Genomic DNA, 24,790 nt, shown 5'->3' with positions numbered 1-24,790 from the left:
TGCACTGTGATGCTCACTCAACAACGAGATTGCCTAACAGCGCCTTTCTCAGAATGCATCTCTATCATTAAGCAGCACGACTGTATATGAGATGCTCACAATTCAGAAACAACTAAATGTAAAAAGAACTCTCGGAGAAGCCAAAGTGTTAACGATTGTCTTTGAGCTGTGGGATAAAAGATGACTTATTTTTCTTTTGCGTCTCTCTATTTTCTTCAATCAGGATTAGTCCCCATTATATTTTCAATTAGAAATTTATTTAAAAAAAGAAAAGGTGACAAAGGATTCTAAAAGACTGCAATATTTTTCCTGAAGAATTCATAAAATATGCAAATATGTATAGATACATGATTCACAGTGTCCTCTTACACCTGATAGATTGATAATTATGTATTCAAATTAGAGGCTGAGGAGTCAGTTTTTCTTTTGTAATTTGGGAAAAATTAAGTGAGAATTTGGCTCCAACAACATTACAGCAGTTTGGATCCAATTTGTAAAAAATGGTGGAAAGTTTCATATTGAATTATAGGACATAATTTACTTCCCAACCTGAGGTAGCTAGAGGCAGATTTAAAAAAGAAGACGAACACATCTTTTTTTCCCCATTTTCTGAGGCAAAAAGTGGTCAAACACTAGCCATGGTCCCTGCCATCACTGAGCTTAAACTCTTCAATGGCACCGAGCACAAGACTTCATTCTTTAGGAACTCAATTAGTTTTCCTATTAAATGCTTGATTAAAAAGTTTTGACCAGTTTGGGAAACAAAGTGCGGATGACTCTGAACATCTTTAAATTAATGGAATATTATTATTAAGTAAATGAATAACAGTGCATTATTTTAAAGTATATCTGAATTGAAATAATACTAGCTTTATACCTATGTATTAAGTAGTTCTACTTATATTATCTCATATATACCTCACAAAACCCCACTAAGGTAGATTGGAACTACATTTTTCATACATGAAAAAATGATATTAGGTGACTTGTCCAATATCAAACATTCAGTAGGCGACCTAGCTAGATTTGAAAGTAGGTGTGTTCGCAGTGCTTCAAAGTCTATTTTTTAAAAATACAGTTGACCTTTGACCAACATGGGTTTGAACTGTGCAAGTCCAGTTATACACAGATTTTTTTCAGTAAATATGTACAGTCCTGTAAATGCATTTTCTCTTCTTTATGGTTTTAACACTTTGTTTCTCTAGTTTACTTTGTTGTAAGAATAGAGTATATGATACATATAACATACAAAATATGTTAATTGATTGTTTCTGTTATGGGTAACACTTCTGGTCAATAAACTATTAGTAGTTATGTTTTGGGGGAGTCAAAAGCTAAACTTGGATATTTGGCTATACAGGGAGGAGGTGATGGTGCCCCAACACCACATTGTCCAAGAGTCAACTGTGTGCTCAGGTCTGAAAATCGTTATTCAATTACATAATATGTCTTGGGTACCTCACGGAGTTGCTCCACCACTTCTTTTTCTTCTCTCATCTGTTCCATTTTCCTCCGAATTGTAAACTGTGGGTCTATAGATTCCAAATTTCTCTGAGGTCTTAGAAACACTATAATAGAAAGGGGGAAAAGCCTTTATGCAGTATCTAGTATAGGCTGCCATGAGGCTATTCATATTTAAATTAAAGTTTATTTATCCCAAATCATTCATTCACTACTCACAGAAACAATGGTTAAGGCATGACTTCATGTGAAAAGTGTGATTCAAATATTCTAAAGATTATATTTTATAATTCTACTGGTTGTGTGGGGTAGCAAAAGCAGTATTTTTTGGTGATGATAAACTGAATCCAGGGAAGAGTTTGGGTCATCCTTGGAACCATTCCAGGCCACTTCTCTGAAAGATGTCCCTCCTCTCTCATTTTTTTTTCAATGCTCTCATTCTACATTTTCATTTATACTTGAGGTTTCACAATTCGTTCATTCAATTCAGATAATCTGTTTCAAGTAAGATACCTCTAGAATTGCTTTATATGTTTAAAATAAGCACACGTTAATGTTCAGTTGGCTAAAAGTTTTCATAAGTTCGGGTTAAGAACTAAGTGATGATACACTACATATTTGAGTGTGGAGTGAAACAATTCTGCCTCCTACCATGTAACGCACAGTGTATCCTAAAAATTAGTTCTTTAGAGATGACCATAGATTCCTTTTAGAAAAGTTGGCAAGAGTAGAGGCAGTTTAAGAGATCATCCTTGGCTTCAGGTCCTTAAAATTACAACCTCCAAAAATAGCAACTAACAGTGGCGCTCTCTCTGAAAGGAGTTAAGTCTCTGGCTCCAGAGATAAGGTATGCTCTTAACTTCAGAAGGATAACATCTTTTAAAAACTAGCAAAGAGGGTACAAAATATTCTACATATGGTGGAGTGATTACAGAAAGGTTTGCTTTTTTTGTTTGTTTGTTTTTAATCAATTTTATTACAATACAAAGCCCAGGGCAGATTTAAACTTGAATTTTTTTCTTACTTGAGATTTTTATCCTATTAAGGCTGTCACCTTTCCATGCGCACAAGAGGGGGCAAAGAGCTGTATTCAGTTTCCCAGTTAGAGAATGTATGTGTGTTTGGGGAGAGAGAAGGGGGCTGTTAGAAAATTTTGGGCAGAGAACTCCAATTTTGAAAATCAATATGAGGTAGAAGGTTGTATTGGCATGATGCAATTCTAGTAATTTCATCCACTATAATTTAAATAATGCAGAATAAGAAGGTTATGCAATTTTTATTCTATTCTGACAAACATTTCTTATGGACCACTTTAAGAACTATTTCAACTTACTAGTTTTTTTAGGTTAAATATGGTTTACAAATATACTTCATATAAGAACACTTGCGACTACTCCGCATAATGAATTATTCCATGATCACCCAACTATGCCATTTGATCTCAATTTGTATCTTTGCACCAAACTACCTTAATAAATGACTTGCAATATATGTTTCATGTCTTAGTATTTTCTTTCTAAATCAGTTCTAGGATATTTGAATCAGCATTCTGATAGTCTATGGAAGACAGAAAGTTGACACATCTTAATAAACCTTTGACTTAAGAGTTAATGGAGAAAGGAGATGATCTAATGAACGTAACATCTTCTGGAACCTCAGAGAGGAGTCAGCACGGAGCCTGGGCCTCTGCTTCAAGCCACCCAAGGAAGTCACAGACAAAAAGAATCAAAGTCATGTCACCAAAGAAAACCAAACCTCACAGGAAGTGACCAATTTTTTACAAATAAAGGCAAGACCCGCAAAGAAAGAAGGGCCAAGTCACCAGGCAGGGAGACATGAGAAATTCACAGAGCAGAGAAATGTGGAAAAGTCTAAGAAAATAGAAAGCATAGAAGAAACTGGAAATGCATTAAACTTGCCTATACACCATAGAAATCCCAACAAAAATATTTACCCATTTAAACATAGCAACAAAAAGAGATATACATTAAAATGTAAAATCTAGAAATGATCCACACCCTCAAAGAAAAGTCAACAAAATTTACCAAAAAAGTCAAGGAATGTAGACAGAGCTGAGTAATACACACACTAACCAGCAAGGGGCGACCCAAAACTGTTTAAACAAATCTAATGTTTGCTTTGGAGGTTTTATTTTCTTTTGACTTTTTTTTCTGGGGGCAATCTTATCTAATACTGCATGTTTAATATTTTTCAATATGTTTTTATTGGCAGATTTCATTCTGAATACAAAACTATTAGGAAGTTAAATTAAGAGCGAGCTTTTGTTTAATAGCACACAATTCAAATATCTACACCTCGTTAGAGCCCTATGTGAGATAACAAGATAATACATGGTGTCTGGGTTTTAATTTCCTGGCATCACTTTTCATCTTAAATTCCTGTGCATCTTAAAAACACAAAATGTATGGTTGGGTATTTGTTCTATGATGTTAATTAATCACAAAGTGTTAAAACACATTTGAACTGTTTTTTTTTTTAACTGAACATTTCAAAGGTACCTAAAATTATTGGAAGCTATGACTACACTACTACTAGCTTTCTAAATGGATTAATTAGTGTGAAATATAAAAAAATTTAAAATAAACTCTTTAGGCTAATAATAAATCTACAGAGTATATAAGTGCTTGCTTATTTTGATGGGTTTGTTAGGACAGAATAGTTTCAATGGGACCGTTATAGTATCTCTGATTATATTACCTAGTTTTCTCTTTCATGTCGTATTTAAACAATACATGCGGTGACCTGCCTGGGCCAAAGCTTCAGGAAACTGATTTACGGAAGAATTTTTCATTCATGTCACTAAATTTCAAAAATTGGTGGAATTGGACCTGTACCTGCAAGGACGAAGTTGATATTCTGCATAAGCACATTCATCATCAATCATCTTTTCATTCTTTGAATGTTATTTGCCAGATAGCAATTAAGCAGTAAAGAAGGACTCCTTTTCTTCCTGCATATACATGTCTAAGAAATAGGAAGTGAAAATGGTAGGTGATTGAAGATGTAGGGGTAAAAAAAAGAAAAGATGATTTCCTCACATTTGTAATTTATTCAGCAGAAGAAAAAAATTTCTAAGCGAAGACCCTGTAGGGAACGATAAATAGGCTTATGCAGAATATCAACTTCATCCTTGTAGGTACAGGTCAAATTCCACCAGTTTTTCCATTATCTCTACCTTTTCCTTCAAGCTCCTCCTCATCCTCACCCCTGACCCAGGAGTGGTCTGTCTCCTACGAAAGTACAAAATTCTTTACGTGTGTCTCTTTCATGGCACTCATCACCTTCCCTCTTATAGTATACAGATCCGCTTCTCTCCATTTTAACTCTGTAAGAGTTTGTGTCTGTTTCCAATTTGTCGCTCTACTCTGTCGCAGAAAGCAGTTTGTTTGTATGAATAAATGTAACAAGGGTTTCAAAAACTCCCTCATTCAGAGATCAGTCTATTGGGAGAGTATCTTTGCAGAGATTATCCTACCCTGATAACATTATCTGAATTTTTCCTCTGATGAAAATTCTCCTAAAATTTAGTTTCCAGGTGTGAATGCATTTGACTCTGAAATAAAAGTTCCATGAAAGTAGAGATCTTGTCTGTCTTTTTCAGAGTTGTATCCATAGTAACAAGAATCACGCCTAGCACATAGCAGACATGCAATAGATATTTAAGGATGTGAACAAGAAACCATTTCTCTAATGGTTGTAAGAATATCTTTTGGTTAAACAAAAAAAGCCCCACTCTAAAATTTTTATTAGAGCCCCGCTCTAAAAATTGCCTGAAATGCTACTTATTTAATTATTACACAAAATGTACTCTTCATATAGAAATTATCAATTTATATTAACCTTTATTTCTTAAATTTAACTCAAGAAGATATTTCTTCTCTGTGGACACATGAGGTTTTAAAACTTAGCTCTCAATTTCTTCTTGGAAGTTAAGAATCTGGACTGGGTGGGATGTTTAAGATAGATAAATTTAAGGGCAGCAATATGGTTGTGGCTTTGAAAAAATACCATAAGCTCTAGATCCAGGTTAGCGTGAATTAGAAATCTGACTTGTGTATTCATTTATTCCCTTCTGGTGCCCCCAAATGGATTAGATGCATTCTCTGCCTTCAAAATGCTCTCTATGGTCTTAGGCAGTTCATATAATCCAGTGGTTTTCACCTACTTGGACGTCACATAAAGTTCAGAAAAAAAATAAATAAAGTTCATATAATCCAGTGGTTTTCACCTACTTGGACGTCACATAAAGTTCAGTAAAAAAAAATAATCGGTGCATAGACTCTATGTGACACCAAATAAATTAGCATGTTTGAGTGTGTGGAATAGACAATATAGTTTTAAAATGCCGTGGTGATTTAATATGACGTCCAGGCAGAAGAACCACTGAAACACCTCTCATGGCCTCAGTTTCCTCATTTTTCTAATGAGGAAAATAATAGCTAAAAGTGCAAGATTATGGTAAAATATTGAAGAAAATGTTTCTAAACTCGCCCAAGGTGGATATATCCATTCATTCATTTTCAAGTGAGTTTAAAACTCAATTTTAAATACACGTAAATTAGCACCCACCAATTTATTGAAAATGAAAAAGGGAAAATGATTCAAAAGAAGATAGGAATAGTTTTAACTTCAAATAGTTTTAACTTCAAAACGAATGGGAAACAAAGAAACATGTAGAGTAGTAAAGGCCACAAGAGACAGAGCAGAACTGGAGTTTTCAAGTTAAGAACAACCTGGAGTGAAGCTGCCCCCATCCAGTCTCGGGGTGGACAGACCTACACACATAGTTCTGCATCCTCCTCCATCTACCTTAGGACACGAAACTTCGGGATGTGGGAATTCAAACACCGAACAACCTTCTAGCCAATTTGCCATTTTTAAAATTTCTTTTAGACAAAATAGAGGATTTGAAATGAGATATATGGGGGGAGGTGCCAAAAATTTTATACACATGACTTGTATTCATCTTTCGTTATCGGTACATATTGAGTATTACAAGTTAATACAGATTTTTTTTTCCTTTCTTAAAATGTGTATACATTTTTGGGGCACCCTCTGTATTTGGAATGAAATACTGGAAAGCCCTACTAATAAGTAGTGCTTACATATTGGAATTTGAATAAAGGGAATTTTAATACAAAGCAAGACAGCAAACAAAGTATAAAAATGACAACTTTACCAAAAACAATAACTAAACAATATAAATGAAAGGCAAGTTACATTATGGTGGGTTGAATTGGTAATAAGATGCCATTTATTTGCAAACATTGAGATAGCTGCAGATATAGGATAATGGAGAAAATCTGAGGAAACAAAATTGATGTGGTAATCAGCTTTGAAATGCTAAGAAAGGACACTGAATAGGATCTCGTACTTAAGAGAAACCCGTAAGAAAAACAAAAAGTAGGCTGTATTCTTCTTGCAACATTAGCTTGTATGCTTGTGGACACAAATAACGCAGTTTCACTAATTTTAAAAATGTATTGGAAACTGTATTCACATCAAAAGGCAAAGTTTGACACAAAAAGAAGAAAGATGCGTAAAAAAGCAGATCTGCGAATCTGTACAAATATTTGTAAGAAAGATTTTTGCACAGAAAATTATCTGTTGCCCAGGGCATATTATAGGCAAATTACAAATAGGCATAAATGACAGCCATCAAATATCTGAGCCACATGAATATTGAAAATAATCCCTTTACTATTACTGTGGTACAGCCTAATAGTTACACATGAATCCCTGGCATGTTCACTCATACAAAAAAACACCATAAGTATTGCAAGGTTATTTTATTTTCAGAAAGATTTTCACAATGATTATTTTCTATGGAATTATTAGGATTGTTAATAAAAAGAAGACAGTTTGGCTTAGTAACTGGCACACAGAGTCTTCAATGCAGCTGTAGAATGAATGTGGTAGACAGTTAGGAGCCCTGGGGCATGGCCCCACCTCCATGTCTACCTAGCAATGTGACCCAACAGGGCACTTCATCTTTTTGCTTTTAGTTGGTGTATCTGTAAGAACAGACATTCTACTGCTCCATAAGATATCTAGTCCTTTCCCAGCTTAAAAACAACAACAACAGAAAGTCCTTTAGTTTCAGATATCACTCCTAAGGAAATACCAAATCACACATAAATCTTTCATTCTAGGCTTTATTTCCTTTAAACAACATCAGACCCACAAATAGCCATGCTTTCTGAAAAAACAAAAATGCCTCTCTCCCTTGTTTTTTTTTCAGTTTTAAGTTAAGGAACATTTTATCAAGAAAGTTTCCATTTAGCCTTCCTCAACTTCCAGAATTTAAAACAGAATGCTGTAAGGAGGGACTTTTGTTTTGTTGTTGTTTAATCATACTTATTTTCAGTTAAAAAATTTAGAAATATATGAAATAAAAAAATTCCTTTTATAACTAACCTGCCAAGATATACATATATATATATATATATATATATATATATATATATATATATATCTTTCTACCTAAGGAAACTGGAAGAGAATTTTCAGTTGAATTTTCACCAGCAATCAAAGCAAATGTTTTAAATATATATATTTCATTAATTACTTTTTATTAATTCCATTTCATTAATTACTTTTATCACTTTGTATCTTGAAGTAAAATGTTCAAAATATAAACTTAGATTAGAATGGAGATTCAGATATACATGGTATGTAGATCTAAATTATTATATCTACTTTATTTTCATTTCTTAGGCTATTTAAAATATTTAATGGCATGAAATTAAGAGATATCAGCTAGGTATCCTTGGTTTTTTATTTGCACATTTGATTCTCAGGTCAAGTTACTATTCTTGAATATTATATAGATGAACTTACACTCAAAAATGTAGAAGGTATCAAAATTCAAAATGTGCAGGTAATTTGCAAAACCAAAAAAATTAAATGAACAAAAGAGAAGGTAAGTGATTTCTCTTCATTTATAGAAATTTCTCAATATTAACATTACTTTCAGCACACCACTCTAGGCTCAGCCACAGCATATCTCAATTACCTTAAATACCTCATACTGTAAGCACAGATAATAAAAGATCAAACTCTAAAAGCATTTAGCTCAGATGCAGGAGACAAGCAGAGATAATCCAAATGTGCAAACCCAGGTTTTTGTAAACAAGCAAACAAGCCAAAACACCCAAGCAGGAAAAATAGAGAAGAAATTATTGTAAAGTAAATCCCAAATTCACAATATTCAAAATAATTAAAAGTATTCTGACAAACTGCTAGAGAACAATACACATGCACTTCTCTGGACTTCACTTTTCAGGTTGACTCATTTCCTCTTATATCAGGCATGCAAGTGAATGTAAGTCTACCTTCAGCTGCACAGAAATGAATGTTCAGTATATTAATTGGCTTATTAATAAGCACATTGAAGAATAGGTACAAAGCCACCTACCATTGTCACTGTCTCCTTCAGATGGAACACTGTAGCTAGAGTTGTCCCATGTTTGTGCCTGTGTAAGTTTGTTGAAGGAGATAGGAGGAAGAGTGAGGGCTGGGTCTGCAGGAGAGCGCGAGAGCCAGTCCGCGTATAGTTGCACAAGGACCAGGAAAAACCAAAGGGGCAGCAGCATTTCACAAATGGCATACGGATTGTATGGAAATGAAGCGAATTTCATATTATGGATTTAATTTCAAGTGTACAATATAGGAGAAGAAATGAAAGATGGCGCATGGAATAAAAAGAATGATAAAAACTGAGTGTTAGTACTTATCAATTATATACTTTGCATGCAGTTAATATCGTTAATCTTATCAGTTCCACAAGCCCAAAGATTTCAAGTACTAGTGAATCATGTCAGCAGAAAGAAAGAGTACCCATAGGTTATGGAGATAAAAAGGAAAAGACCCACCAGATACCTTTTTCAAAGATCTTCTAAATAACTAACAATCTTAGCAACTATGTGATTCACACAAAAAATGTGATTACATAGTCCAAGTTTTATATGTACAGCTGTATCTATTATTTAAAAATAAAACTATTATAGAATCAGTATTTACTATTGTGAATTTTTTCCCCAGGGTAATGTAAAATTTCTCTTTAAAGACGTCTGTAAGTCTACTGGCATGCTTTATTTTATTGACAAGGCTGAATCCAATCAACTCTTGACACACATACCTCTGTCTTTAATATTCGTCAGTAAAAAAAACAATTTTGGACACTAGTAGAGTCTCTTTAAAAACAATGTAATTAACCGATAGCTGTCAATCAATCTCAAGCACTTCTGAGTTGGTCATTTATGAAATGATAACATTTTTTGCATTAAATAGCCACGTGGTATGTTTAGGAAATATCTCTATGAATTACAAATAGGAAATATTCAATTATAAGGCAGGACCAGTAAAATAAATGGACATGGTTCTAGGAATAAATATTTGGGTATATACAATTGTCTTTCTTTGGAGGAAAACATGGGAGAGAAAAAAAAATGTTTCTTTTGAAGAAAACTATCAGCCTACTTTGAGAATCTAAGTTCTCATTCCAACTTGCTGATTGGCGTAGTCTATTTTTATTTATAACACAGAAATCACATAAATCTGTATACTGAACTTTAAAATAAAAAGTGGCTTTTAAAAGTTCCAAAGCTACTCAATCAAAAAGAATTTCTATCTTTTTAAATTATATGATCTTCAACTAAGATTACTGTATATATTATTTTCTATAAAATGTGAAAAATATATACTATAATATTTTTAAATTGCTGAATAAAATGAAAAAAATTCCCAATACATAATGCTAGTTTTATAAAAGTTCCAAAATCCACTTGATGTTAGGAATATAAATCAGCATGATTTACAGCAACCACATTCCACAGAGCTTTCAACAACTAGAACAATTTCCACATGAGTTAGTCAGCATCATAGAAGTGTTGGAAGCTTGGAGAGGAACTTATCTTTGTTTTCTGTTATTCTGCTTTGTTTTCAGTTAATGGCTTAATGCAAGCACAATATTGATTAAGCTGATTTTGACTCCATACGAGAAATTTAAAAAGTCATGGAGACAATTTTACAACTAAATTGTAAATATGCACATTCAAAAGAATATTTTTTGAAGATCTATTCAACTTTTGATTTGATCAATTAGAAAATATTTTAAAATTGTGTAAAGCTGCCTGTAAGGACTAGGAGAAAGTCTGTATCGCAATATGTCTTCAGTGTGTGGCAGGAACTCTCCTGGCGGGTGTCGCTAAAGACACAGATGAGATGTGCCGAGTGACCTCCTTTCTTCCCAGCACACACATAAGATCGTGGAAATGGAGCCCATCCCATATCTGGTTACACATGCTCAGTTCCAAAAATGAGGAGGCCAGCCATTTAAACTTATTTCATAGTAAATCAAATACCTTTCTATAAAACACCTACTAACAACCCTTGACATGCCCAAGCATTTTCTCAAATAGCTTTGTCTTACAGCCCATTAAAAATGCCAGGGAACCATTACACCTAGCCACCTGGTATCCATCAACCAACTTGCTCCAAAAATGAAAAAAATTTCCTTTATGAAAGAATTATCTGTATTTTTCCCCTATGGGTACCCTTTTTCAAAACATAAACATGTATAACTTTTAATGCTTTACTGAAAAACTCAGCATATCTGAGTTCTTTACTAGCTTTTGCTTAAAAGTGTCTGAGTCCTTTATTTATTAGCACTTACTTAAAAGCGTTAGTAGTGAGTGTGTGCAAAAGACCTAAGAACCAAAAATGTTTAAAGAAAGGACCTATAAGAAGGTAAATTGTGCCAGAACTTTAAGTATGTGGAGAAATCAGAAGAACCAAATTTTTCCATACATAGTCCTTCTTTTTAAAATCAGTAGTTACTTTGCACATTGCTATGATGTACACTTGTGAGTATACTAATAAGAAATTAAAAGAAAGTAGGTAATTTAAGCAGAAAGGCTCTTAAAACTCCTACCCAGTCACGCGAACCTTGCAATGCTCTCCGTTATACACAGACCCTACCAAGGCTCAGAAAGCACATGAGGGGTGTCTCAGGACAGAGCCACCCTCCTAGAGGTGACTCTCTCTAACTTATCAGGGTACCAGGAACCACTGGGACAAAGGACTAGCTATTTTTTACTTCCCTGGGTTAAAAAACTCAATAGAATATTTCTTTCACACGTACATGCCCCATTACTTTTTTCTCTTTGCTCTGATTCGAGTTGACAGGAGTATATACGAGTACATTTAAAAGGCTAAAGACAAACCACTGAGCTGTTTACAAGTTTAAGAATGTTAAGGTTTTAAATTACCTGATCGGGGCTTCAGGCCAAATGGAGCTGTACTGTTGGTGGTAGGAGAGATGGCAGGGACGTTCTCTCTAATCTGTGATGTTTCAAAGAAAGAAATTTTCAAAAAAGCTGAAGCAGAACTATGCATGCTTCTCTATGCTCAAGGATTTTAATAAAACCACGACTTTCTGCATTTGCTGCCGTGTGATGAAGTCCTGACTAAATATTAATAAAAAACAATGCATCTTCACATTGCAAATGCTTTAAGTAGCGTGATCAATGAAATGTTGTTTTGGGGGAGATCCATTTAATTTTTTTATTTGCTCATTATAAAAAAGTTTTACAAACATGTGAGACTGGCAATCCTTGTCCATTACAGAATAGATATGTGCATGCACATGTATGTGTATACACACACAAGCACACGTTCACATCCACCTCACGAAGGGCACATCTGATGAAGAATTTTGCAACACAATGAGATGAAGAAACCGATAACTGTGAACAGATGTTTCATCTATAGGGAAATCACACACGGAATCACTTATGTGTAAGAAGACATTCTAAACATTGCCTATTTGAACTCTTTTCACTTTGTTTTCTAGAAAGACGTTCCCATATTTGGTTTTCAAAATCTGTCTTCTAAAATTAATTTTTAATTATGGATAGGATCAGATTAGGCTCTAATAGCTAATGAAAGAGATTCCTGCAGAGAATCTGCAATACAATTAACTCGTTAATCATGACAGTCTTAGGCTATACATTACTGTAAAAGATATTCCAAGTCAGGCCTCACAGAATACCTCAGCTTTCATTAATCTTCAGGAAACTTACCTCATTTGGAGAATACTCGCTCCCGTTACTCTGTAATGTCAGATCATTTTGCACCTTAAAGAAGAAAAAATGCACGGCATGTTCCATTAGACGATAAAATTACTGAGACAAGAACTGTGTCTTTCTTACTTCCATCCATGGCACATAGATGCATAACAGTAATACACTGAACTGATTAATTAGGGCATTAAGTAGCTAAGTACTAAAATACTTCTGTATTCACAGAAAAATACCTCTAAAGTACCACATAAACTAAGCAAAGGGATTTCCTAGAGCAAAGCGGTCAGTCCAAACCTCCTCTTTGAATGTTAGCCACCTGTGGGCTCCCACCCCCACCCCCATTTTATTTAACTACAGGTTTTGAGAAATAGTTCAAGACAGTAGTTCCCAGATACGCAGAATCTCATTGGGAACTTTTGATAAGTACACATGCCTGGACCCCAAATTACCTGGGAAAATCTTATGCTGTCAATTCAATATCAGTTGGCTTTGGCAACCGATGCTTGTTTTACCCAGATTTGCTTTCTTTACATGATAATCAAGAACCTCACTGATCCACCTTAAAAAGAATTGGTGATGGCTAATATAAATATCTTCACATACGCTATGCCAAATTAGTATAAATTGAAGATGTCTTTTCCTATTCCTATTGTCGAGGAGTGCTATTTAAAAAAATTCCCAACTTTGACAAAACACAGGAGAAAAACATATTTTTAGGATAAAATGCCATTAATTTCCCCACCCAACTAAATGGCTTTGTTAGAACTGTTAACAACTCACTGCAGGTTTGATTCTCTCCATAGGCAATTCCTTCCTCTCATTTTTCCTGTTGTTCTCCCCTCCAACCTCCTCCTCCATTCAACAGTATTTATGTAAATGAAAATGTAATTTGCAATTCTTACTGAACGGATGCCAATGCTACCCAAACTTGATTTGGACAATCATCTAAAGTGTGTTTATGGTGAGATAGTGTGATGTGCTACCCATTACAAACCGCTTCACAATCTTGGCCTCACCTATCTACCTGGGCACCACCCACTTCTCAGAGTCTCTGCCTGGTTCTCACAGTCCTGATTCTACCACAGCCATGCTGCTGGCCCGGCACAGCCTCCTGGGACCGATTCCAATCCAACTGCTCCCCAAATCTAGGTTTCCTTCCCTCTCCTTAAACACTCTATGTCTTCCCCCATCTCCCAGAGCACCTAAACCACTCAGCATTGTGAACCATTTCACATTCTTCTCTAATTTTTTTCAGTATCTAATTCTTCTTCCCTCCACAATTTGTAAGATGCCTCACAAATGAAGGCAACTTGAGATACTTCACGTAGAATTCTAAACAACGAAACCAGACTGAACCCAGTGAAAGTACTCAACAAACACTGGCCAATTCATTCACGTAAAACTATGCTGAAGATATCGATTTCTTCACGAATGAGATGGAAGAGAGAATATAAAAATAGCCACATCGTGAATGAAGATCACATTTCAGTTCTGCATAATCATTAGCACTGGCCTTGCTCATCCACCACTTTCTTTTCTTTTCCTCCTCATGACTTCCTTTTTCCACCAGAGCCAGCTATTCTCCCTTCCCCTTTTAAAATCATGGAGATATGTCTATCATGAACAGAGAATGCTCTAGAGAAGGAAGACAAGGAGTGAAAATTTCTTTTACCTAGTGACGCCTTACTCATCCACAAAGGAAAAAAAAACAAAACTTACATTAACGCAAACATTGTAAATCAGAGATGGAGTGGAGATATCTTTTATCTAGAGATTTTGTGCTTCCTGGTACTCCTAGGATCATGTACACAGGTGGGCATCTGTGTTACTAGAGTCAAAACTGGGTCTCACGTATCTCTTCACTGGCTGCTTACTGGTCGCAAGGAAAAAACAGAACAGTAATCATACAGTGGAGAAATCACCTCCATTGGGTGATCCAATTAACATCACCACCGATGAGGCCCAGATAGACACAGAGTGCTCCAACTGTGACACACGGAAAAGGATACAAGTTCACCTGTGCAGTATCCCCCGAAAATGTAGAACCCCAACCCAATCATGAAGAAACAGGAGGGACTTTTGTTCGACAAAATAAGGGGTATTCCATTAAAAAAAAAAAAAAAAGAGAGGAGGGATATATTCTTCAAAATTCCAAAGTCATAAAAAGCAAAGAAAGGTTATGGAAATGTTCCAGAGTAAAGCAAACTCTAAGTACCTACAATTACCTGCTTCTAGACTGTATCCTACACTGCAGGGCGGGGGAAATGCTATGAAGGACATTAGGTCAACCTGAATATTTGGAAGTCGGACAGGAGATTAGATGAAAAGATTTTATCAATGTAAATTTATAAAGCTAATACCTGAAATGTGGTTATGTAAGATAACAATTCCTATTCTTAGAAAACGTACATTGAAGTGTTTAGGGATAAAGGACTACGATGATGTATGAAACTTAACCTCAAATTTTCAGAAAAAGAACTATAGGTGTGGAGAAAGAGACAGACAGGGACAAGCAACAAATGATACAGCAAATGTGGTAAAATGTTAATCCCAGATAAATCTGGATAAAAGGTTGTAATTTTTGGTAACATTTTGTAGAATCTTGTAATGTCTTCTCTATACTTAGATAAGTTAGAATTATTTCCAAATAAGATATTTTTAAAAAGTGGGCCTGCACAGAAGCACAGGTAACATGTCTTGAAAGGAGTTTGGTGAAGGGCCCAAGGCAGCTTCAAATAAGACTTTCTGATGTTCCACAATTGGATAATTTCATGATGCCCCCACCCAGAGAGGAGGGGCTGCAGCGATTCTGTCTAAGGACCACACCAATAACAGTAATAGGGTAGCAGAATGACAGTAACAGCTAACGTCTAGATGCCTTGGATTGCAGGACCAATCCCAATTTAGAGAAAATGAAGGTGAAGTTTAGAGAGGTTGCCCATAGTTAGCAAGTCTGAGATGGAACTGAAACAATGTAATTCCAAATCACTATGCTTAACAATGAAACCATGCACTCTGGGAACATGGCTTTTTTTGAGTACAGTCCTTTCTCCCTTACTTAACACAGAGACTTAGCCAGTTAAGAGTGTGAAATTGCTTTACTACAGTACATGTTCAGACATCTCAGGGGACATCGATCAGTTTGTACCAAAATTAGCCACCCTGAACCCATTCACTGAGAAATGATGAAACAGGTTGTAACCTATGTTTCACTCCCAAGTCATCAGCTCAAACCTATCTTTTTACCACTGTTTCTTTGGTACCTTCCAGGTTCATCTTTAGTTTTATGTCAAAACTTCTTTAGAGAGCCACCAAATTTCACCCAATGTAACTACTCTTATTCTGTCTGCAAATACTGTCCCCAGTTTCACTTTACTGTATTCTTTTAATACTCCTAGGCATTTCCCAAATCATTTGTTGTTGTCTTTGACGTCTTTTCTAGTTTATGTGCATCTGGCCAGTTCACAGGCTTCTTTTGTGGCTCTAAAATCTGCATTGAATGGTCCTGCCTCCAGTTTCTGACACAGAGCCAGGTGCCCTATGGAACTTAGTTGCCACTACCTGGTTCAGCAAGATTATCTGACATGAAAAAATGCAGAGAATTTAATGGAAATAGCCAACTCTCATTTTTAATAGGAGGTGAAGTATAATAGATAAGCAGGAAAACTAAAGAGGGTAAAAGTGTGAAAAAATTGAAAAATAGATCTGGAACGAAATTGAATATTGGCCTCACTAAGGAATGCTCTGGCCCATGATACATCTTTATAGAATATGGCAGCCACTATGCTGTGGCAGAATACTGCGTGGAACTCTGCTTAATCTAAGAGCGGTCTTACCTCATATACCGGAGATGTCTCCAGCTGTATTTGACCACTGTAGGAATAAGGAAAAAAAGATATAATACGGAATTTACATATTTCAGTGTAAAACGAGAAAATATATTCAGTTTTAAAAAGGTCAACATACTTTAGTGTAGAATCTTGTAATTCTAAGGCTTCTGCTGATTCCTTAGGATAAAAGTTTACAACACTTCTCTCTGTAATATCTGTGCTTAATCTAAAGAGTAAGGGGGAAAAATGATGTTAGCAAATTTATTTAAATTTTAATAAATCCTGCTGCTTTTGGTTATTCAGTTTCAAAATTTAATGTATAAAAAATTATTTTTACCATTAGGATTAAGTAATGAAAGCTTTACAGGAGAAATTTCAAACTACATGGTGTTTTCCATTATGTGCCAAATTTAATTTTAATATAATTTTTTTATCTCCTATTGATATCGAAATCCAACTTATTTGCAATACGACAGTAATTTCTGATAAAGTCATAATTTTCATAGGTAGCATTCAATACATTTTATTCTAGAATTTGATTAATTTACAGAAGCAAGTAAAATTGCTACAGGTATTATATTATGGGGCATGTACCAAGGGTACTTTGTTTTAATAGGAGAATATCTCTAATATACACAAATACCCTCACTCAAAAAAATAAGAATTCGTAAAAAATTTGATATGCATTTTTATTTTTGAAATGGTCTTAGTTTCTAAATTTCTTCAATTTTAAGAGTTGAAGTTTTGCTTTGCTTTTTTAGATCTATAAAATCAGGAATTTCCATTAAGTAAAATAAAAGTTACAAAGCTATCTTAAAAGGTCGGAATGAGTTCATATTATACATGCCTATTTAAAGTTCATTAAACCAACAATCAGAAAACCTGAAGGGAAGAAACCAAGACAAAGGCAAAATAGGACAGCAACTCCATTGTTTGACGTTAGGTTGTATGAAAGGTAAGCCTCTAAAATGTAAGCCAATAATCATCGGCTTAACTAAAACAACAAAAAAGTCTGGATCTATGACGTATGAGATAAAGGACAAACCCAATGTGTATGTAAAGTTTTTATTACTAATATTCAGTCCCAAGCAGCTAGAAATAATTGACCTCTTGAAATATCTTCTTTTTATCAGAAACAAACACAGGACTCTATTAGTATTATGCTGGCTCACTGAAGCATTATAAAGTTAGGGTTGTCTTACAATAATTATTTCAGAATGAACACCAAAGATCTAAAGCAGCCAAAGTAGTGGATTATTTTAGGGTGGAAGTAAAATCCACATAATGTCTTACAACATAATATAATTTTAAAATATTACTCCATAAAGATACAAATCAACTATCACTTAGAAGTTTCCTCGGGGCTGTTTTCTTCCACGCGTACCCACCATTCCCACTCAACTTCCTTGGCACCTCATTGTCTCAGACACTTCCAAGTTGGAAAGGAGGAATGTCGAAATCCTCAAGTCATCCCACTTCTCATGAAGGATGACGACATTCAGACCCAGAACACTCCCTCCAGGTCGCTCTGATCTCACTTCTGGGTTCCAGTCCCATAGAAAACCAAGCCACTGCTACTACGTAGGCTGCTCTTTTTTGCTTTTGGGCTCATATGTTAATCAATCTAGAACTTGTAATAAAAATTTATTGGAAAAGTTATACAAGATATAAAAGGTAGAAGTATTAAAACAATATGAAGTTTGAGCCTAGTTGTGGCCTTTTCTCTGTCACATCACGTCTTCAAGGCTCTGTCCTGGACTCACATTCCCTTTCCATCGACCTGCTTGCCCTTGAGAACCTCATCCTCTTACACAGCTTATCACTTCAGTATCTTGCAAAACTGATTTTCAAATCTACCATGTTTTCCCAAAAATAAGACTGGGTCTTATATTATTTTTTGCTCCAAAAGATGCATTAAGGTGTATTTTCAGGGATGTCTTATTTTTTCATGTACAACAATCTACATTTATTCAAATACAGTCAAGTCATCTTATTCTGGAACATCGTCATAACGTACTAAATGTGTCCGTCTGGCTGACGATCTTAACTGGGGCTTATTTTGGGGGTAGGGCTTATTTCATGGTAAATTGCTACGTCCCAGAACTAAACATCTCGCAGCTGAATAGATACCACCACATTGCCACCTTAGATATTATCCAGCACATTCTAAATGGACCCCAACATCCTCCTCTTCAAACCTGTTGTCCCTCAGACGCAGATACCAGGGACTCACGTCCTAAAACACGCGGATCGTTCCCTTCCAGCCTAATCACTTCAAGTGACCATCAAAGAACTACAACAGTATCTACCACTGAGGATCTACCATATGTAAAAGTATTAAAAAAATAGTTAGAAATACAGAAACATTTCCACCATAATGTATTTCCTTCCAGTTTTAATTTTTCCTAAGCTTACACAACTGGGACCTAATTACACCTATATAATTAGTATCAAATTTTATGCATTTTATATTCTTATTAAAGTCAACATTATATAATGAGCATTCTAAAATACATTGGAAACTTAAAAAAACATTTTATTGTCTACATTATATTCTACCTTATTAATGACCAAAATATATTCCCTTTTCCCCAAATATTTGCTCTTAAAAACAACTCCCCTTTCACAACCTTTGCTCATATCCTTTTGTCCCTTAGGATACCTTTTTAGAATTCATGTAAATAAATTGTTTATATATACTTTTAGACCACAACTATATACTACTAGAATGCCTTCTGGAATGGTTCCGCCAATTTACTTTCCCACTAGTAGTTTATGTATTATTCTTAATAGCATCCACAAGTTTGACACTTACTTATGGACCTTGGCAAAACAGGCAGTTAAAATGCCTTTGTTAGTGGATAGACAGAGCCCATAATGTGTATACACATATTTTTTTTAAAGTGAGAATGTCTGCGATGAATTGGCACGCATTATTAACACACGAGGCCTAGGCAAGGAAAGACACGCATACCTGTTTGGATCCTGCAGCAAATCCACTGCTTCTCTCAGCTGCTCAATCATCGCTATATCTATGTCCGGGTCTTTGGATGACCTCATTCTGCAGCACGAAACCAAGCATGAGAATGAAAATGAGCCCAGAACAAGAATATTACCTAGAAACTCACAAAAATCTATCTAACACATAAAAATGATTTTGACCATTCAACATTATAATGACCTGTGAGTATGCTGCGGGTAGGTTGCCAGCAAGCAGTGGAAAAGAGCTCCCGGGTTGTGGGAGCCCAGCTCTACTGAAGCAACTCATACAAAGTCTCAGTGCCCATCAGCTTCCATCTGCTCATCTGTACAATCCAGCCAGTGTAGGAGCTGGGTGGTTCTCACTGTACTTTCCTGAGCCCTAGAGGACCCACAGGTACTACTTCCAGACTTCTCAACTCCAGGCCAACCAGTGTGGCTCAGTTTTATGACTTTCATACAACATGGGATTTCAGTGTGGGATGGCAGTTCTCAGTCTAAGGTCCAGATCAAAATCATCTGCAGCACTTAAAAAAAATGCCAGGCCTGACAGTCCCAAGTAGGTCTAACTGGGGCTTGGGCCTTTCAATCACATGATCCTGACTGACAGGCAGCACTGAGATAAGATTAAGAATGGGGTTTCCAAGGATTTATATAGTCTTAAAAACTCTTTCCCTATAAAATCTCTTTCTCTATAATTCTATGATTCTGTAATTAAGCTAGGCCTCCGTGGCATCACAGAAATAATACAATGAAAGCTGGTAATACTAGACAGTGATTCAAAAGGAACTTTTTAATGCTTTTAAAGGGCAAGAGAGTTTTGATCCTTTCCACTCCTTTCTACTACAGAACATAAGCCAATTGTCTTTCTGTACGTGGAGACATTTTTTAACAACAAGGTAAATCCTCCCTAAGGGGAAAATCCCCATAAGGTATGATGGAAGGTCCAGGCCTACATGCCACATCATGGAAAATGAAATCCTGGGAACCAAAATTCTACTCTGTGTCACATCATCCAAACTCAGTTCCCCTAGAAATGGATCATCAGCTGATAGATCACTCATGCCCTCTCCCATAAAGCTTGCCAAGTAAATCTTTATAGGCAGCAGAACAGAAGAAATATCCTGTGTGAGATTCCTTGGGTTCAATCCTGGCTGTTTGTGACCTTGGGGCAAAATAATATCTCTGCGCTTGAGTTTTTTCATCTGTGAAATGGGGGATAACAAACAAAACTCACCTCATAGGTTGTTGTAAAGGTGAAATGAGTTACTACCTTGAAGTATTTAGGACAGTGACTGGCATGTGGAATTTAATAATGTTAGCTATTATAATTATTAGACTCAGAACAGGACATTAGAGGTATATCATTTTCTCAGGTCTTGAACCTGAAGACTCAGCATAAAGAAGGGGGACCAGGACTGCTTTAGGTCCTATTGTCAGCTTCTGCACACAAATGGAACGAAGCTGAAATCTTCACTTTAGAAATTTGATCTAATTTCCTGAATCACATTTCTACCTACAACCTTAAATCTGATATAACTCAGGGCCAAGTAGAGATATGACCTTGCGCTGTATTGCTCTAATACTGTGACAATAAGCAGGAGACAGAGGAAAACTGGCAACTTCTTATCATTATCGTTGGGTAAGAGTAACAGTTTGTCCAAAGAAAAGTGAACGAGAATTCTTTCACGACAGGGCTGCCATTCCGCTTGAAACATGAGCTTTACAGGATGGTGACTCATAACCAGGTCCTCGGTACTCACATTCCCTCGGGTTGCCAATGTGTGTCCTCTTCTATCCGTAACAGTTCTTCACAGGCTTCTGCCCTATCCTGTGGACAGAACACGTGGGTCTTCTGAGAGCCACTCGCTATCAACAGTCTACAGTCAAACCCTGCCCCACTCATGTTCATGGCAGCACTATTCAGAAGAGCCAAACGATGGAAACAACCCAAGTGTCCATCAATGGATGAATGGATAAACAAAATGTGGTGTATACATGCAATGGAATATCATTCAGCCTTAAAAAGGAAGGAAATCCTGACACGTGCTACAATGTGCATGAACCTTTAGGGCATTGTGCTAAGTGAAATAAGTCAGTCACAAAAAGACAAATACTGTACAATTCGACTTATGGCAGGTACCTGGAATGGCCAAATTCATAGAGATAGAAAGTAGAATGGTGGTTGCCCGAGACTGAAGAATGGGGAGGAAAGGGGAGTTATTGTAGGAGACTGAAGAATGGGGAGGAAAGGGGAGTTATTGTTTAATGGGTACAGAGTTTCAGTTTTACAAGATAAAAAGAGTTCTGGAGATGAATGGTAGTGATGGTTGCATAATAATGTGAATGTACTTAGTACCACTGAATTTTACACTTAAAAATGGCTAGGATGGTAAGTTTTATGTTACATGTATTTTATCATAATTAAAAATGAAAGAGAGAGAGAGAGAGAGAGAGAGAGAGAGAGAAAGAAAGAAAGAAAGAAAGAAAGAAAGAAAGAAAGAAAGAAAGAAAGAAAGAAAGAAAAAAAAAAAAAAAAGAAAGCAAAAGCAAAAGCAAAAGCAAACTTGGCCTAAGACCACGGTACCTGTTAACTTACTGTCAGAAACTTAAAACTTAATTCCTAATTGCTCTCTTAGCATCTCCTGATATTGACAGATTCCTCTGCTTGGCTTGTCAGTCACATGAGATAGCATTTGTGAAAGGAGGGCTGTGTGTGTGTGTGTGTGTGTGTGTGAGAGAGAGAGAGAGAGAGAGAGAGAGAGAGAGAGAGAGAGAGAGAGAGAGAGAGAGAGAAATTGGGGGAAAAAGTACATGTAAAATACTTAACAGAAAATGCCTCAAATGACAGCTAACAGTTTTCATGTGTACAACATACAGATTTCACTGAAACGTGCCCTCCTCCCACCCTATTATTTTCCCAAAGAGACATTGTTGGGAGTATTGGAAAGGTGTGTTTCATCATTGGAACTTCCACATGTTTCTTTTCACTTTCATCTCTGGCACACAGAAATGCTGCTTTAAACTCAGTCAACAGCTAGAATGGAAGCCACCCTGAATGGGGGTACATTTTCCTGGCAAGAAAAACACAAAAGCCAAAAGGACTGTTTTCTGCTTCAAGCTTCTGACAAATTATTAACTAATTCAGGCTCAGCCAATTCTCCAGATGTGTGTCACTGAGAATGGGTCTTCTTCTAAGGAGGTGGTTTGCTGCCTGATGCCAGTCTCTGTCTTGAAAAACAGTCCGACTTTTTCTATATTGATTATACTTTTAGTGCATAATAAAGTCAACATCTAAATTACTGTGTCACACTATCCTAATGATAGAGAAATTCATAGGGGAAAATATTCTCCCAGAAATGACCAAGAAAACATGTTCTTATCTCTTCTTGTTGGGTTTCAACTATAGGAGCCATGGGTATTCTATTCTAATTGTAAGTTTCATAATAAAAAATTGCCAGTAGTATGAAACATCAGTTTTTCTTTCAGTGTACACAATAGGGCTGACTGGGTTTCTTTTGCTAAGTTAAATGGTTACATAGCTGATGCTCATGATTTGTGGATTCCTTATTTATGAATTTGCCCACTCACTAAAATTGATTTGTAACCCCAAAATCAATACTCGTGGTGCTTTCAGAGTCACTCTCAGACATGTGTAGAACAGTGAAAATTTGTGTCCCCAACATGCACATGAGACTGAACAAGGCGACACTCTGCCTTCTTGTTCCAGCTCTCCTTGTATCAACAAGTGTCCTCTTCAGCATCTATTTAGTGCCACATTTTCACATTTTTGTGCTTTTCTGGGCGGGGATTTTGCTGTTTAAAATGGCCCCAAGCATAGTGCTGAAGTGTGGCCTAGTATTTCTAAGCGCAAGAAGGCTGTGGTGTGCCTTACGGAGGAAACACGCGTGTTACACAAGCTTCCCTTAGGCCTGAGTTACAGTGGTGCTCATCACAAGGTCAGTGTTAAAGAGCCAACAGTACGTATTAAATAAGGTGTCTTTAAATAGAAACACACATAAATACAATAAAATACATACAACGCAGTAAAACAAGGTTATGTACTGACCATTTGACAAAAATATTGTGACCAGAGGTTTGTGGGAACCCAACCCTATATTTACTCCAGGAACAATGGCTCTGAATTTGATAATTCGGTGTTTGAGGCAACTGTATAGAACAGAACTGCCACGCATAATGAGGATCAAATGTAGTTATAAAAGCACAAGATGCTAATTCAGTGAAGAGAGGGAACGAGATTATATAAAACACAGAACTCTCCACCCTCAAGGACTGAGTGGTCAGCACACTGGTTTGGTGTCAAACACACACTCACAGGCTTTTAAAGTGAAGTGACTCAAGGATAAAATGGGCCTGGTTTTAACTCAAGGCTAAAATCGGCCTGGTTTTCAACATATGACATTTCATTGTAGATTTAAGTTTTATTTTAGTAGCATTCTTCTCTCGACTTTCCAAGAGAAGATTCTTGTGGGAGCAGGGACCTAGGAAACATTTGCTGAGGAGATTTCAACATCCTTATCTGCTCTGTTACGTAGACTCTGCTCACTCTGTACAGCAGCCATTTCCACGAAGACCTTTGCTTCCTAAAACCTCTGAATCTAGGGAAATTTACTTTTCTTAAACAATATGCTTTATTTTACTAATTGCTTTGATTGTTTTCCTTCAGGGTTTCCATCTTTAGTTCTCAACCTAAGATGAAGTCTTCATAAAATAAAGACATAAGCCCAATTTTCCATGTTTTGTGATAGGCTCATCCCAGAGCTGATAGACAGGGGTCAAATTTGTGAGAACCACTGGCCTCAGAGCAATGTCATTAGACTTGTACTTTAGGAGAATGGTTGGTGGCAGAACAGAGAGAGAGAGAGAGAAAGAAAATGAATGTGTGTGTGTGTGTGTGTAAATGCATGCATGTGCGTGCAGGGGGCAGGATGTTGGGCGAGTAGTTAGGATATAAGGGACTCCTGCAGTCATGAAAATTAGAAATGATTGTGAGCTCAACTAAAGCAATGTCAATGGAGGTGGAGGGCAGAAACAAGGTAGTGGGTATGAGATATTTTGAAACAAGAATTGATGGATTCATGATGGATTAGATAAAAAGAGTTAAGGATCTCTGTGTTTTATCCTTCTATAGGCATACCTTGTTTTACTGCTCTTCACTTTATTGAGCTTCTCAGACACCGCATTTTTTACAAATCAAAAGTAAGACCCTCCACCACCAAAAAGAGTATGATTCCCTGAAGGTTCAGATGATGGCTAGCATTTTTTAGCAATAAAGTATTTTTAAATTAAGACAGGTACATTTTTTTTTACATATAATGCTATTGCACACTTAATAGATGACAGTATAATGTAAACATACTTTTATATGCACCAGAAAACCCAAAAATTCATGTG

At 36.1% G+C, this 24,790-nt stretch overlaps 1 protein-coding gene across 4 annotated transcripts in view; it reads right to left on the bottom strand.

The window, feature by feature from the left end:
- The window catches only part of LRCH1 (leucine rich repeats and calponin homology domain containing 1), a 198,208-nt gene that overhangs the window by 23,237 nt on the left and 150,181 nt on the right, over positions 1-24,790 (bottom strand). For 2 of the 4 annotated variants that reach the window (XM_081047088.1, XM_081047087.1), the window contains exons 10-17: positions 21,139-21,206; positions 19,371-19,457; positions 16,533-16,622; positions 16,403-16,439; positions 12,567-12,620; positions 11,754-11,826; positions 8,900-9,004; positions 1,459-1,568 (exon numbers count right to left, since the gene is read on the bottom strand). In XM_081047088.1, coding sequence (XP_080903214.1) covers positions 1,459-1,568; positions 8,900-9,004; positions 11,754-11,826; positions 12,567-12,620; positions 16,403-16,439; positions 16,533-16,622; positions 19,371-19,457; positions 21,139-21,206 — 624 coding nt within the window. The remainder of the gene's footprint in view (positions 1-1,458; positions 1,569-8,899; positions 9,005-11,753; positions 11,827-12,566; positions 12,621-16,402; positions 16,440-16,532; positions 16,623-19,370; positions 19,458-21,138; positions 21,207-24,790) is intronic. The other 2 variants (XM_081047090.1, XM_081047089.1) reach the window with 1 other exon arrangement.

This window comes from Rhinolophus hipposideros (genome assembly GCF_964194185.1).
Source record: "Rhinolophus hipposideros genome assembly, chromosome: 4".
Lineage (NCBI taxonomy): Eukaryota > Metazoa > Chordata > Mammalia > Chiroptera > Rhinolophidae > Rhinolophus > Rhinolophus hipposideros.
This window is presented reverse-complemented; position numbering and strand designations above follow the sequence as displayed.